This window comes from Brienomyrus brachyistius, chromosome 21, assembly GCF_023856365.1.
Source record: "Brienomyrus brachyistius isolate T26 chromosome 21, BBRACH_0.4, whole genome shotgun sequence".
NCBI lineage: Eukaryota > Metazoa > Chordata > Actinopteri > Osteoglossiformes > Mormyridae > Brienomyrus > Brienomyrus brachyistius.
In genome coordinates, this window is record NC_064553.1 from 16,914,491 (window position 1) to 16,927,112 (window position 12,622).

Sequence of the window (12,622 nt, forward strand, 5' to 3'; positions counted from 1 at the left end):
TGGAAAAGTACGAATTAAGCAAACTCCACTGGACCTGGCTCCAGCACTTTGTCTCCTCTACCAAGACGTGAAACCCACCCCCTCCCCCGGGCAATGGTTCCCGTCCCAAACCCTCTCTGCATCAGCTTTTATGGCTTTCCTCACTACTGGAGTTCATTGGAGAAGATAAACAGTAGAGTAGAGAGTGTTACAGCAATACAATGAAGCATAAGCATCTATCCTGGCAGGAATTACGCTTTGCATTTTAACTTACTTTTTACTTAATTTCTTTATTAGTAACTTGATTTTTGGTCTATGGAGGCTGTAATGCACCACGTATATAAATATATATCAATTATCATTAATAATAATAAAAAAGTATGATTCAGGAATCATAATTTACTGAAAATGACTGCAATTCACTAAACAATGCACAAATAACAATCAAATAATAATACCGATTTTTCCCAGCCAGGTCAGGTCAGAAGGAGTGAGAGTGACTCACCGTACTCCATAGCCGACTATGTACTATGGCAGTTTCAAACAACCCAAAACCAGTCTCAGCATGTCGGCACTGTGCGGAGTCACATCCGAGATCAGCCTCTGGGTCAAACGCCGTCTCCCTCCATCTCCCACAGAGCGAAGGCGTGACCTGCCTGGTTGCTCCCCGCCCACTCACCCCCTGGCTCCTTCACCCTCCTCACTTTGAACTCCAAGTGGAAAAACAGCAATGTCAAAAGATTAAACCACTATAAATAACTGATAACCACAACCTGGGGAAATCACAATAGATTTGAGCCAAACCTGGGATACTGTTAAGCTAGAGAGGAAGCAAAGCAGAAGTGTGACCCTCACATAGGGACAGCAGTGAGGGAATCACCAGTACGGTCCCCTCCAAAGGGGTCAGCGGGGAAAGCAACGCTGACAACAAGCCCAGGTCTCCAAAGCTGGAACAGAAGTATGTTCTTACATGAGAGAAACTGCCTCTGCAAATTGGAAACAACCTGGGAAAACAGGCATTTGGAGCAAGGAGAATTATGGACGAAAATGTTAAAATCAGTGCCTGCAGTCTCATCAGAAGTATGAATCCATTAAGGTTCCATAAGCCTCAGCCATCCACAGCTACTGCCTTTGGACTATAATCGCAGGAAGCCGTGAAAGACAGAGTAAAAGCTCCACATACTGATACAAATCTACACTTCAGACCGTGAAAAGTCATCGTTCTTGAGTCCAACTCTCTAAGTGCTTCTAAGGATGGTCAATGTATAAAACAAGACAAAAAATGGCCCATGGAAACAATACAGTTTATATTTAACAAGAGATGGAGTAAATTAGGGATGCTGCCTGTCGTGTCTGAACTGGCCCAGGACACTAACAGGCTGCCTGCATATCATCCAGACTGGTGCTAAACTTTTCCAATACAGACACTTTGTTTACTGAAGACAATCCAGGGGGACCTCATACTTAGCCTTGGACTGGAAGGTGAAAAGGCAGTAAAACATCTCATTCAAATTATGGCGCCCTCTACTGAACTGGGATGCCAGTGTTTAGTTAGGGGAAGGGAGGGACACTGCTCCCTACTGGCTGTTCGGCAAGAATTCTAATTTCCTCAGACTGAAAGTACTACTCCAAAACTGAAAGTACTACTCCAAGACTGAAAGTACTACTCCAAAACTGAAAGTACTACTCCAAAACTGAAAGTACTACTCCAAACTGAAAGTACTACTCCAAACTGAAAATACTACTCCAAACTGAAAGTACTACTCCAAAACTGAAAGTACTACTCCAAGACTGAAATTACTATTCCAAAACTGAAAGTACTACTCCTAGTGCTAATCTAGTTCAAATATATAACATTTCATAAATTTGACAATATACAAAAACCACTGCTGACACCCATATATTCCTACAACTGATACGATTTCTCTTCACTCACAGTCTTTCTACAGGAGGTTATTTTTTTTTTAACTAGTCTAAAACATGATGTCCTTATTTCTGCATTCAGGTTATCTAAATTGTATTTAAGTGAAGAAACAATCCAGAGGGCAGCACTGGTGTCCTTAAAAAGCAGTGAGCCATAATAGGATATGAGGTTGTAAATATCTAGGATCAGGGGAGAGGGCTAGGATTTGGGGGGGGGGGGGGGCGTCGCCATAACGGCCAGTGGGAATTCACAGCCACATTTACTTGCACTTACTTTACATCACACTTGCAGTCAAAACAGCCTTAACACCTTTTACACAATGAGACGCTTTGTTAAGCTCACCTGCACTATCTAGAAATATGGGGACAATGTGACACATTCATTCTTCCTCTGTGATCCATGCACAGAAACTCCATGAACGTCAATCCCCTGGCCCCAAAAGACGCACTTAAAATTAGGATTATCATAAAGCATCCCAGCCAGGTAACAAAGTACAGCACACAGAATAAAAAAAAAAACAAAAAAAAAACTGTGAAGTCTTAGGATGATGACATCAGGTAAATACCAGGATGATGAGACCCCTAGTGGGGGCAGCAATATGGGACCTGAGGGAGGCGTGGAAAAACCAGGGTATAGCTGTCAAAGATACGACCAAACCTGAGACAGTAATGATAATCACTGCAAGGTGCTGCCAGCCCAATGGACAGAGGGATTCCCTCTCAGTTCCCTACCGTCAGTCTTACATTTAATTGGTCACTTCAAAGTATAAATTCCCCACACAATCATAGGTGAAGGTGGATCCTGTATATCAATACCTGCAAGGATGCAGATTTTTGGTTGTTTTGTTTTGGCACCCAAGGGTGACCCCATGCTGGCTCTTCCAAAAGTGCTGTGGCACAAGCACTAACGCTTTGGCAGCTGAAACTAGCACATTCATAAGCATTTTTCGTCACTGAAGGCCAGCTGGCAACATAATCAAGGAAGAACCAGCAGGGGTCCCCCCTGAGCGGTTTACACAGCCACGCCTACGCGGCTCCTGGTTCATTCTCACTTCAAAGCCCATCCTTCAGAAGAGCTTGTTTCTCCCTCCCGCTCTTTGTGTCTTTTTGACTTCCTTCTCACGGTTCTACACACACGTTCTGGCACAATTGATTTCTAAACCCTCTTCCCATCATTCAAAGCATAGTGCAGACTTGCGCTAGGTAGACCATAGGACTCCTTCCCCACCTCCTCTGAAAGCTTTGGGTCAGCAGTAGATCAAGTATGAAATATGGCACCTGACATTCCATTAGACAGCATTTTAGCAAGAAACGCCAAAAGCAGGCATACAAATCTTACAGGTTTTTCCAAAAAAAGGAAAATCCAAACAGCAGCGCCTCAACACAAGCCCAATAAGCCCAGTGAATCCATCTGAACTTGTAATCAGGGCATCCTAAAGAGGTCTGAATTCACCCCGAGAACAGCCCATACCCCCCATCTGGGAGAAGTGAGATGATTGGTTCAGCACATTCAAGGCACTCATCCCAGGTCAGATATAAAGCATGATGGAGTTGAAATGTGCTTTTTAAACCCTCTTTCTTGTGTACTTTGTGTGGTCTGCATTTGAAAAACTGCAATAGTTTTCAGGCACACTTGAGATATATATATATATATATATCTTTCCAGAACTGAGTTTTTCCCCAACACTCTGGCCACCGACAGCGATCTGAGGCCCAGATGGCAGCTCTGTCAGATGAAGCTGAAGGCATCTCACAGCCTTCATGCCAGCAGGCCGTCCACTTCCACCCCGCGCTTACACTTGGTGGCAGAAACAGGGAAAGGCACAGGAAGGAAGTTTGGGAGAGCCAGCAGCATCACAAGCCAAATTACTAACTGTTTTCTAGTAGGATTCAGATGGACTTACTCGCTAACTACCTCATCCAGATTAATGATTGAGGGTGTACAGAAGCATGTCACAAGCAGCTTTGGGTAGTTCTGTATTTAAAGCACAGGGCTAGCACAATATTTTATAAGTTAATGATTAATTTAGTATGTTATGTGCATGGGCATAAATTACGGGGGGGGGGGGGTGTAGCCCAACCAGCTAAAACAACCCCTCCAACAATCATGTTTCCCCCCGTAATGGGTGGAGACCTCAAACCCTGAAGTTCTAGCCAAAGCTACGCCCTTGGTTACGTGCTGAAATTTGATGCAGTGTTTTCACATAACCGTAACCGCACGTCATCATTTTTATTGGATTGTCTAGATATGCAGACCTTTTACTGCTCACAGATCGTGACCCAGTACAAAGCCTACTCCAATACACATTTAATTAAGCCGAATGTTAATCAATGTTTGAGCAGCTGCTCTAAATAGAGCTATTGTGGCAAAGGAAATAACCGAGTCAATGTAGCTCCCAAATCTCGTCCCACTTTGAACCAGGGCCGTTCTTTAGCAGCTGACAAAGTATCTTTATACAGAGTGTCCCACTTCTCTTTAGATAACTGGCACACAAGCATATTCCTGTGCATATCCCACTCCGGCTACACCAAACACCACCACAAGTTTAGAGCAAAGACATCAAGAGAAGGTACCAGAAGGTGCGAGAGAGAGAGAGAGAAAAAGAAAGAATATTGGGTAGCAATGATCTTGCAAACACACACAAATAAAAAACGCTACCATTTATTACTCTGCAATCTGCATCGTTAATCCATAACCAGGAGCTTTATTACAATTCTTCCACACTGGCATCCACTCCAGCTCCCAGACAACTGTGAACAAAGTACGCCACAAAAGCTCCACATAACTGGCATAAATCACAAGAAATTGTTAAATCCCTTCACTTTCTAAATTAAGTGGATTGTTTAACTTCATATAGCCGCTCTCTCCTCACAAGTCCTGCACACCTTTGGTTTGTTCAAACAGCACTTCGCCATCTTCTCCATAGTCCATGCCTTCCCCCCTTCCTACATTTATGACCCCTTATCACAGTCAATCCAAATTACCATGGGCGGCTTATAGGTTCAGCCGGGCCAGAGACTACAATGTCACTAGAACCGAAGAACTGCGATAATGTGCTTACTAAGTGCCACAGAAAAATAAAGGAAAATAAATCGTAAAGACATTAAAAGAAAATCAGCTCCCACAATATCACTTAAAATTATTTTCAACCTGTACACCCAGACAGTATTTCAGTGGACCATTTGCATTATCTTCCATGTTTGTCAGCGGCGCATCGGACTTTTTCTGTCCGGAAAATATTCAGTGTCGTACCAGCCATTATTTTTTTCTGCACACAGAAAGATGCCCCGCTGAATCTGACACGCCCCTGTCGAAGCTGATTGGTTTATAGCCAGCCAGGTAGTGATGTTTTTATTCCGCGTTGGACGCGTCGTCTGGCCAGAACCCAATCAGATTCGACAGGGGAGAATCAGGTTAGGAGGGGCGTGTCTCTGGGGCTGACAGATTCAGTGTCACGATTGGTTCGTGTACAGCAGAGTATCCGGATGTTGCGTTTGTTGGCGTCCATGCGGACGAAGGAAACATGGCGGTCTCTGCCGGGAGATCTGTCATTTTTGTTACTGGAAATACCAAGAAGTTAGAGGAGGTGAGAGACAGTTGAATCATAGAGCGCCGTCCTAATCTGAAGGTGGTCTGTGTATTTACTTTCAAGCCATTTGCTTGGCGGCTTGCTTATATTGTTTCCTAAAAGAAACTGCAACCAGAATATAGGTAACCGTACTCCCAACAATTATTGTGAGGCTCTTACAGTACACAATCTTTTACTGACATCCAAAGAATGCGTTATAGAAAGTTGGTAAAGTAACCTACTTTTTCTCTTGAATGATGCTGGCCACTAACTGCAGCCGTAACTTTCATTGACATATTTTTGTCCTTTCATAGGTCGTTCAAATCTTGGGGGACAAATTCCCTTACAAACTAATATCGAAGAAGATCGACTGTGAGTACGAACGGGTGAATCGCGTAGGGGATCTTGTGCGGAAGAGACGAACGTAATCTTGGGCCATGTTTGTCGGAAGGTACAATGCCTCACAGCGCTGTTTTTTTTCCTCAGTGCCAGAATACCAGGGAGAACCAGATGAAATCTCCATACAGAAGTGTCAGGAGGCAGCTAGGCAGGTTTGTGGCCGTTGCGGAGTCTGTTAGCTGAGACTGATGTAGGCTAGCAGCATGCCTCGTGTGGTGTATATGTAACTATTTAATATGTGTATCCGTGTATTTTACGTTGTAAATAATGAGTTGTACCGTGTGTAGTGTGTTCTCGTTAGTGCATGGCCCGAGCGTGTCATGTAGGCTGTCGGTTTCATTTGGCAGATTTTTAATAGGAAAGCATCCCTTTAACAGGTAGATGGGCCGGTTATGGTTGAAGACACCTGCCTCTGTTTCAGAGCTCTGGGTGGGCTTCCCGGGCCGTACGTGTGAGTACCGGCAAAAGTCTTTCAAGCTTGTACCAGCTAAATTTCAGGGACCTGTATTCAGACAAATAATTTAATTCCATTTATGAGTCTTTAAAGACCATTAAATCTCTTCTGTGTGTTACAGAAAGTGGTTCCTGGAGAAGCTGAAACCAGAAGGTAATGGACCCTTCACATGTGGTGCAGTAAAAGGCGTTTCCCATAATCCTTCTGGTATGTTTTGTAGGTCTGTATAAACTCCTGGCAGGCTTCGAGGACAAGTCGGCCTGGGCTCTGTGTACGTTTGCCTTCTGTGCAGGGAAAGAGGAACCTGTTCAGCTCTTCAAGGGCATAACAGAGGTTTGTCCCTTTAAGACTCCACTGCTATGTGTGCTATGTGTACTGCCAAGCATGATCATAAACAGTGTTAAAACTTTCATTTGTAATTATATAGGGCTGCATCGTGGACCCCAGAGGACCCCGAGATTTTGGGTGGGACCCATGTTTTCAGCCGGATGGATACGACAAAACGTGAGAGATGTGTTCCTTGCAGTTTTATTTCTGTCCAGCAGAGGGCACCTTTTTTTAACCATACAACAAAACTCAGTTTTCGTAGGACAAAAAAAACACTTAATTTAACGAAGTTGTTGAGTGAATGGCGACGGGTGCCGGTGTGGGTGAGCACATGCAAGAAGGCTCACCAAGGCTCTCTTAAATTACCATCGTGCATGAATTTCCTGCTTTGTCTTGCAGTAGGTTGCCAAACCTGTGGAAACTCAACGAAACTTTTCTAAATATATGCTCAAAAAAATGGAACCGGTGGCTGTGATGCATATAATATGCAACGGCAAGTAAACCTGTCAATTCTCCGTTTTATACAGGCTCAGTGGCTATTAAAACTCCTGCGTTTAGCTGAAATTAATTTTGTCCATTGGAACAAAAATAGCTAGCTTGATTTATCACTAATGACGGCGTCCATATATGACAAACCACAAAAGATGCCACTGCCTGTGAATCCCTGTCGAAATTACCCAGAATGCCGTTAGCAGGCCAGGAAGTAAATTCACAAGTTCTTCAGCACAGCGCTGCCATTTGCTTTATTTTTCTGTCCTATAATGACAAACAGTGAGCAATATCTTATAATGTAACTTACTGCATACTTTACCTTACCAATTTGGAGCAAAGCAGCTCCTTTCCTTGGATTACAGATCATGGGAAGAAGGTCAAACAAGCGAGCTGAACCTTGTTTAGCATGATTTACGTGCATCTAGCCAAAGATGTTGATATAAATACAGCCTAAGTCTGTAAGTTTGGCGATGAAGGTTCTTAAAATGACAGAAAATAATAAAATGTAATCTTTCAAATATTTTAAATACATTGAGAGATTGTATTTTATGTATTTTACCAAACCAGAAAAATACAAATTACAAAATATTCTTAAGTAATTAAATATGCATTTTAAATACTGTAGTAAGCCAGTCATCCACCCAGCAGATTTCCATGACTGTTTATATAGTGCAGAAGGATCCAGGTCCACTGTGCTATTCCAAGAAACGCAAAGCTGGGTAGCCTGTGTCTGGCACAAGGCACAGCCACAAGTATACACAGACAAATTTGTGTTTATGTGTATGTATATTTTTTTAACATGAAAATTTTTTTTTTTAACATGTTAAATTAAATTTGCTCCCATGTTAAACTCCTTGGATTAAAAAGTAAGAGCTTTTAAGACAAATGTCCATGTCAAGACATGGCCTATGGTTATTTATGTTGTGTTGCCGTGTTATTTGCTAATTTATGTGATATGTGATAATCAGATGATATGTGATGTGTGTAATCAGACTTGGCTATATCATGTGATTTTACTTGTATGAACACTTTGCGAACACTAGGGGGCCGCTAAACCCAGTTTGCAGTCAGCATGTCTTCTCTTTGACCTTCAGTGTTAACAGCTGTCCATCCTGCATGTCGTCTCTCTGCTTCACCCTCTCAGCTACGCCGAACTCCCAAAGGAGGTGAAGAATTCGATCTCCCACCGCTACAGGGCATTGGCGGCCATGTCTCAGCACTTCTGCCAGCTCAATGGCGCCCCAGAGAACAAGACGATGAAGTGTGACGAATAGTGTCGTCATGGAGACCCCGCCCCCTGTCCGATGGCAACTAAACGTAATATTCTGACACACAAATCTCACAATCTGTATGTTGAGGTGAACATAATAAGTTACATTTATTGGATAAATTTGCTATACGAGCTGCGATTTTGAAGCTGGTTCGAGTTCTTTATGGAAAAACTGCTTGCATTCGTCCTCACAAAGTCAAACACACTAGATGCAAATACATCATTAGTGCTCTCATAAGTAGAGGGCATTAATTGACTTAAATACATTCTCCATCTTTTCTCCCTCTGACTGTTGCCAATATTGGATATGTCAGTAGCTGGAGAGTGGGCAAGTGTTAATGAGCTAAAGACAATGAGGTTAATGAGCTCTTTACTGACAAATGGTAAAGAAATCCAGTCAACACTCCACATTAAAACTCCAAATTAAAAACTTCGCTCATTGACAGCAGAAGTTTACAGGACATGTCTGGTGACATCTGACTCCAGGTCAGTGGTAATACCCCCAGCTATGTGCGGAGAAGCTCTGCAATCCAGGCACTGTGCCTCTGGCATTTTGGCACATGGGTTTTATGATACGTAGCTCCACCCTCAGACCACTGGCAAGTGGGGCTGCCACTGATGTTGACATCTGGGCCCCCTGAATCATTTGTGGTGCCCCTAGTGGCCATGCAGTGACATTAGCAATGCCTGAAGCTGGTGTCTTTGCCAGTGAGTTATACTGGTTTGTGGTCCCTTCTGCACCTGAGCCTGCAGCAACCTGCCAAAAAAGGTATTGAATCATGTTTATTTTGACTTCCAGGGGGAAGGATGCTTTATACTATTAGATGGTATTGGGCACAAACATGGTAACTGTCTGGCAAGCTCTGTACAGAGTCGTAATTCACACAAGGAAACATGACAAAAACACTCCTGAGCATCTTACACAGCTTCAAAGGTATCCCAGGTATTTATGAGCTCCTGCCACATCAAAACATTCTTCAGCCACCCAGCCTTCTAGTGGAGAGGAGCTTGTAAAGGTGGACAGAACCGAAAAAGCAGGTGATTAACGGCAAGTTCATTCGGTCAACTGGTCTCCGGTTGTTTGCAGAAAGAGCACAGTTTGAGGCCAAGTGTCCAGATCACCTGGCAGTGTTTTAGTTACATGTCTGAGTTTAAGGAAGTTCTTTAGTGGTTTTCACTACAGGGTACGAACTGTCAGGTACAATAATCACCTGCTTAAAGTGTATCTGAGCTATTTAAAAGGTTCCGTTTGTGCACATGTGAGAATTTTGAAATTCATAGGGTTGTCAGTTTATTCAGTCAACCAACCAAGTTGGTGATTCATGACTGATTTTTGTTAACGTAATGTAATGTAATTTTCAAACTACAACTTCATCAAGCAGTAAATTGAGGTTTTGTTTGAAAATCGATATAGGCCTGAGAAAAGGTGTGCTTGTACAATATAATATTTATGGTGTGAATGTTCTCTAGATCCTCAAGTAAGTAGATGGATGGATGTAAAATGCTACAAAATAGAGAACTGAGCAACAATAATTACGATCAGTTTTTTCGTGGCACGGTTTATGGAAAATGTCTGGTAAAATTTTCAGGTGACGGTGTGTTAAATAATTCTGCTATGTGAACCAAGTATGATGAACTGCTTTGAAAAGTGACCAATGCAAAGTGAGAAGCTCTGTGTAAATCAGAGGTGATAGTTCAGGTCCAAAAAGTAAAAATCAAGACCAAGATTTAGTTTCAACCAACCTATTGAGTATAAAGGGTCACAATCACAGAATACTCAGCTGGCTGGTTGAATGAAAATCTCAGTTTGGACCTGAACTATCCACCTGCAAGCTGGCTTGATAGAGAGGAATTGATTGAAAAGTAATTTCCACCTGTAGTAAATCCAATGCTGAAAATCCCATAGCAGTGGAATGAAACCGAGCAAGGAATTCGCAGTAAGGGGATCAGGTTTCTAAGTGTGTTTTCACTGCTAAGGGACAGTCACTGCACATGAGAGACAGTCACTGCACACGAGGGACACAGAGGCAAATATAGAGAGACATTACATTCATCTGACCTCCTCTCAGCTTTGCTGGAGCCAAACTCATAAAGCATGATTTCTGCATGGAAAACACTCATCACAGTACAGGAACACTACTCACAGGTCAGTTAAAATGTTGTCCACGTACAAAGAACCTACCTAAATCTATTCCAAGGGAAGTGGTAGATGGAAAAGAAACCAAACTGGTTAAGGATTTTAAAATGATTAAATATACAATGGCTCTTGAACCTAATGAGAGTGCAGCACTTCATTATTTTTAATTGATCAGCCAATCTGGGTTGCATTGCTGGGTTGAAGGAACATAAAACTTCACCTCCTGCCAGAAGACATCCAGTCCATCAAGGTCCCAGTGTCTTGTGCCGACTTTGGGAGGACGGCCAAACAGCAGGACAACAGTTTACGGTCATTTCTCCTGGGCTGGAAGACTTAATGAGAAGAGCATGCCCTCAAGATATCAGCTCATCAGAAAAACAAGTACCAGGGATAGTAGATTAAGATGGATGGTCCTACAGAAGGAGGAGGACAGCCTAAATATCAGGCAGGCATCAAGCACATTTTTTCAGCTTCCCTAGATGGCCACCGTTCTGCTAAAATCGCTCATTATTCTGCATTCATTGCCGCTTTAAGGTCAGACAGACCAGACTCCCCATTTTTTTCACTAGAATGAGTCTGTTGCCCTCATCAGAAATCCAGCTCATTCCTGGCAAGGTTCTCCAAAGGCCTTGGAAGTCGAGTGATGTGGGTCCTTCTTCAGTTCATATTTGCCAACACAGGGTCTCATTGTCTTCCCCAGTTCTGGTCCTAAAGGGCCAGTTTACAACACGGTTTGCAGGTTTGCTCAGACATCTTAATCAGGTAATCGCCAGGTTTAGTAGGGGTGTCTGAACAGGGAACTCTGCAAACTGGCCTTCCAGAACCAGAACTGGAAAACCCTGCAAGTCCTTTTGAAACCTTAAGCAAAGTTATGCCCGATCTGGTTTGGACACAATGCGTTCATAATTAAATATTTTGGTAGGAGACAACCCGAGATCCTGGATATCTGGGATCCATAAATCTGATGCTTGCAGGCATCATCCCAGAGCTCGTGCAGAGACAAAATCTATCACAACTAGAGGTGCAACCTTAAGGCCAAACAGAAGGGAGGAGGCCATGAATGAAAAAAAACAAAGGTCCAGAATGTTCAGCTGGAGCCAGTTAGAACAGAATTTAGACACCGCTGGTCTTAAAGTTTTAAAGCAAAAGCAGCAGGTAACAGATAAGTAGCCTTGATTAGATCAAACATGTACCTAAATAGTTGCAAGACCTCAGCCCAGAAGGTTTGTTTTAAAGTTGAATCTTAGCATGTCGGCTTAGCTTGACGGTAATTCCTTCCATGCCTACAAGGCAAGATCACCACCCATTTGTCCACTACGCCTGGCTGCCACCACCCAAGCTCGCTCCAAAATCTGAAGGCTCCTCTTAAAACAAACAGCCATAAATTATCTTTTCCAGCTGAGCTTACAAAGCCACATGCCCCCTCCCCCCCAATGTTTACAGTCCATCAAGGTTCAGGCCTGCTATGTTGTGGTTGGTAGTGCAGCAATGGAGCCAGGTTCATTACCTTCCAGGAGAAAATTCATTAAATTCATTAACCACTGGGTTAATCCACCCCTAACTGAAGTTATGTATCCCTATGATGTGAAAGTGATGAATAAGAGCATTAAATAAATTAGCGATACTGTACCAAATCTACCGTTGTCAGTTAAAATCACCACATGGCACCCAAACGGTCACAAGTGTTGTGTCCAGCAGAAAGAAAGGTTCAAATTAAGGGATTCATCTGTGTGTGACAGTGAAGAAACCCCTGATTTCTCATCTGCCTGGTTCTATCACATACATACATTTCGGACAGATAGTGTTAGGGTTCTAGAAGTGTGTGTGTGTGGCCACATGTATGTATTGCATTGGGGGGGGATCAAACACCCGATTACACTTCCCGTCATACACCTGGACCTGGAGCTTGTTATCCACGGTAAACAGAGCCCCACCCAGCAGTAGTCAGCAGCTGACCTCTCCATGATGACGTCTCCTGGCAGATCTAGTAATCAATCCATAGTAATCTAGTAGATCTCTGCATACCCTGTAATCCACAGGGCTATACTCTGACCCCCCTACTCTGCTCTATC

The 12,622-nt window shown here is 43.1% G+C and overlaps 1 protein-coding gene across 1 annotated transcript; it reads left to right on the top strand.

Annotated features, from left to right (window-relative positions):
• The first annotated feature begins 5,303 nt into the window (after positions 1-5,303).
• Positions 5,304-8,552, top strand: itpa (inosine triphosphatase (nucleoside triphosphate pyrophosphatase)). The gene is made up of 8 exons (XM_048989876.1): positions 5,304-5,489; positions 5,786-5,843; positions 5,958-6,022; positions 6,248-6,321; positions 6,446-6,477; positions 6,545-6,657; positions 6,752-6,828; positions 8,288-8,552. Exons 1-8 carry the CDS (start codon positions 5,427-5,429, stop codon positions 8,415-8,417), a joined length of 612 nt encoding a protein of 203 aa, XP_048845833.1. The 5' UTR covers positions 5,304-5,426; the 3' UTR covers positions 8,418-8,552.
• Positions 8,553-12,622: the final 4,070 nt, after the last annotated feature.

Excerpts from the sequence above, each read along its gene's own strand:
- itpa (XM_048989876.1), top strand. The coding sequence starts at position 5,427 with ATGGCGGTCTCTGCCGGGAGATCTGTCATTTTTGTTACTGGAAATACC. Across the intron at positions 6,322-6,445 it reads GGGCTTCCCGGGCCGTACGT|AAAGTGGTTCCTGGAGAAGC; the intron begins GTGAGTACCGGC and ends TGTGTGTTACAG. Across the intron at positions 6,478-6,544 it reads GGAGAAGCTGAAACCAGAAG|GTCTGTATAAACTCCTGGCA; the intron begins GTAATGGACCCT and ends TATGTTTTGTAG.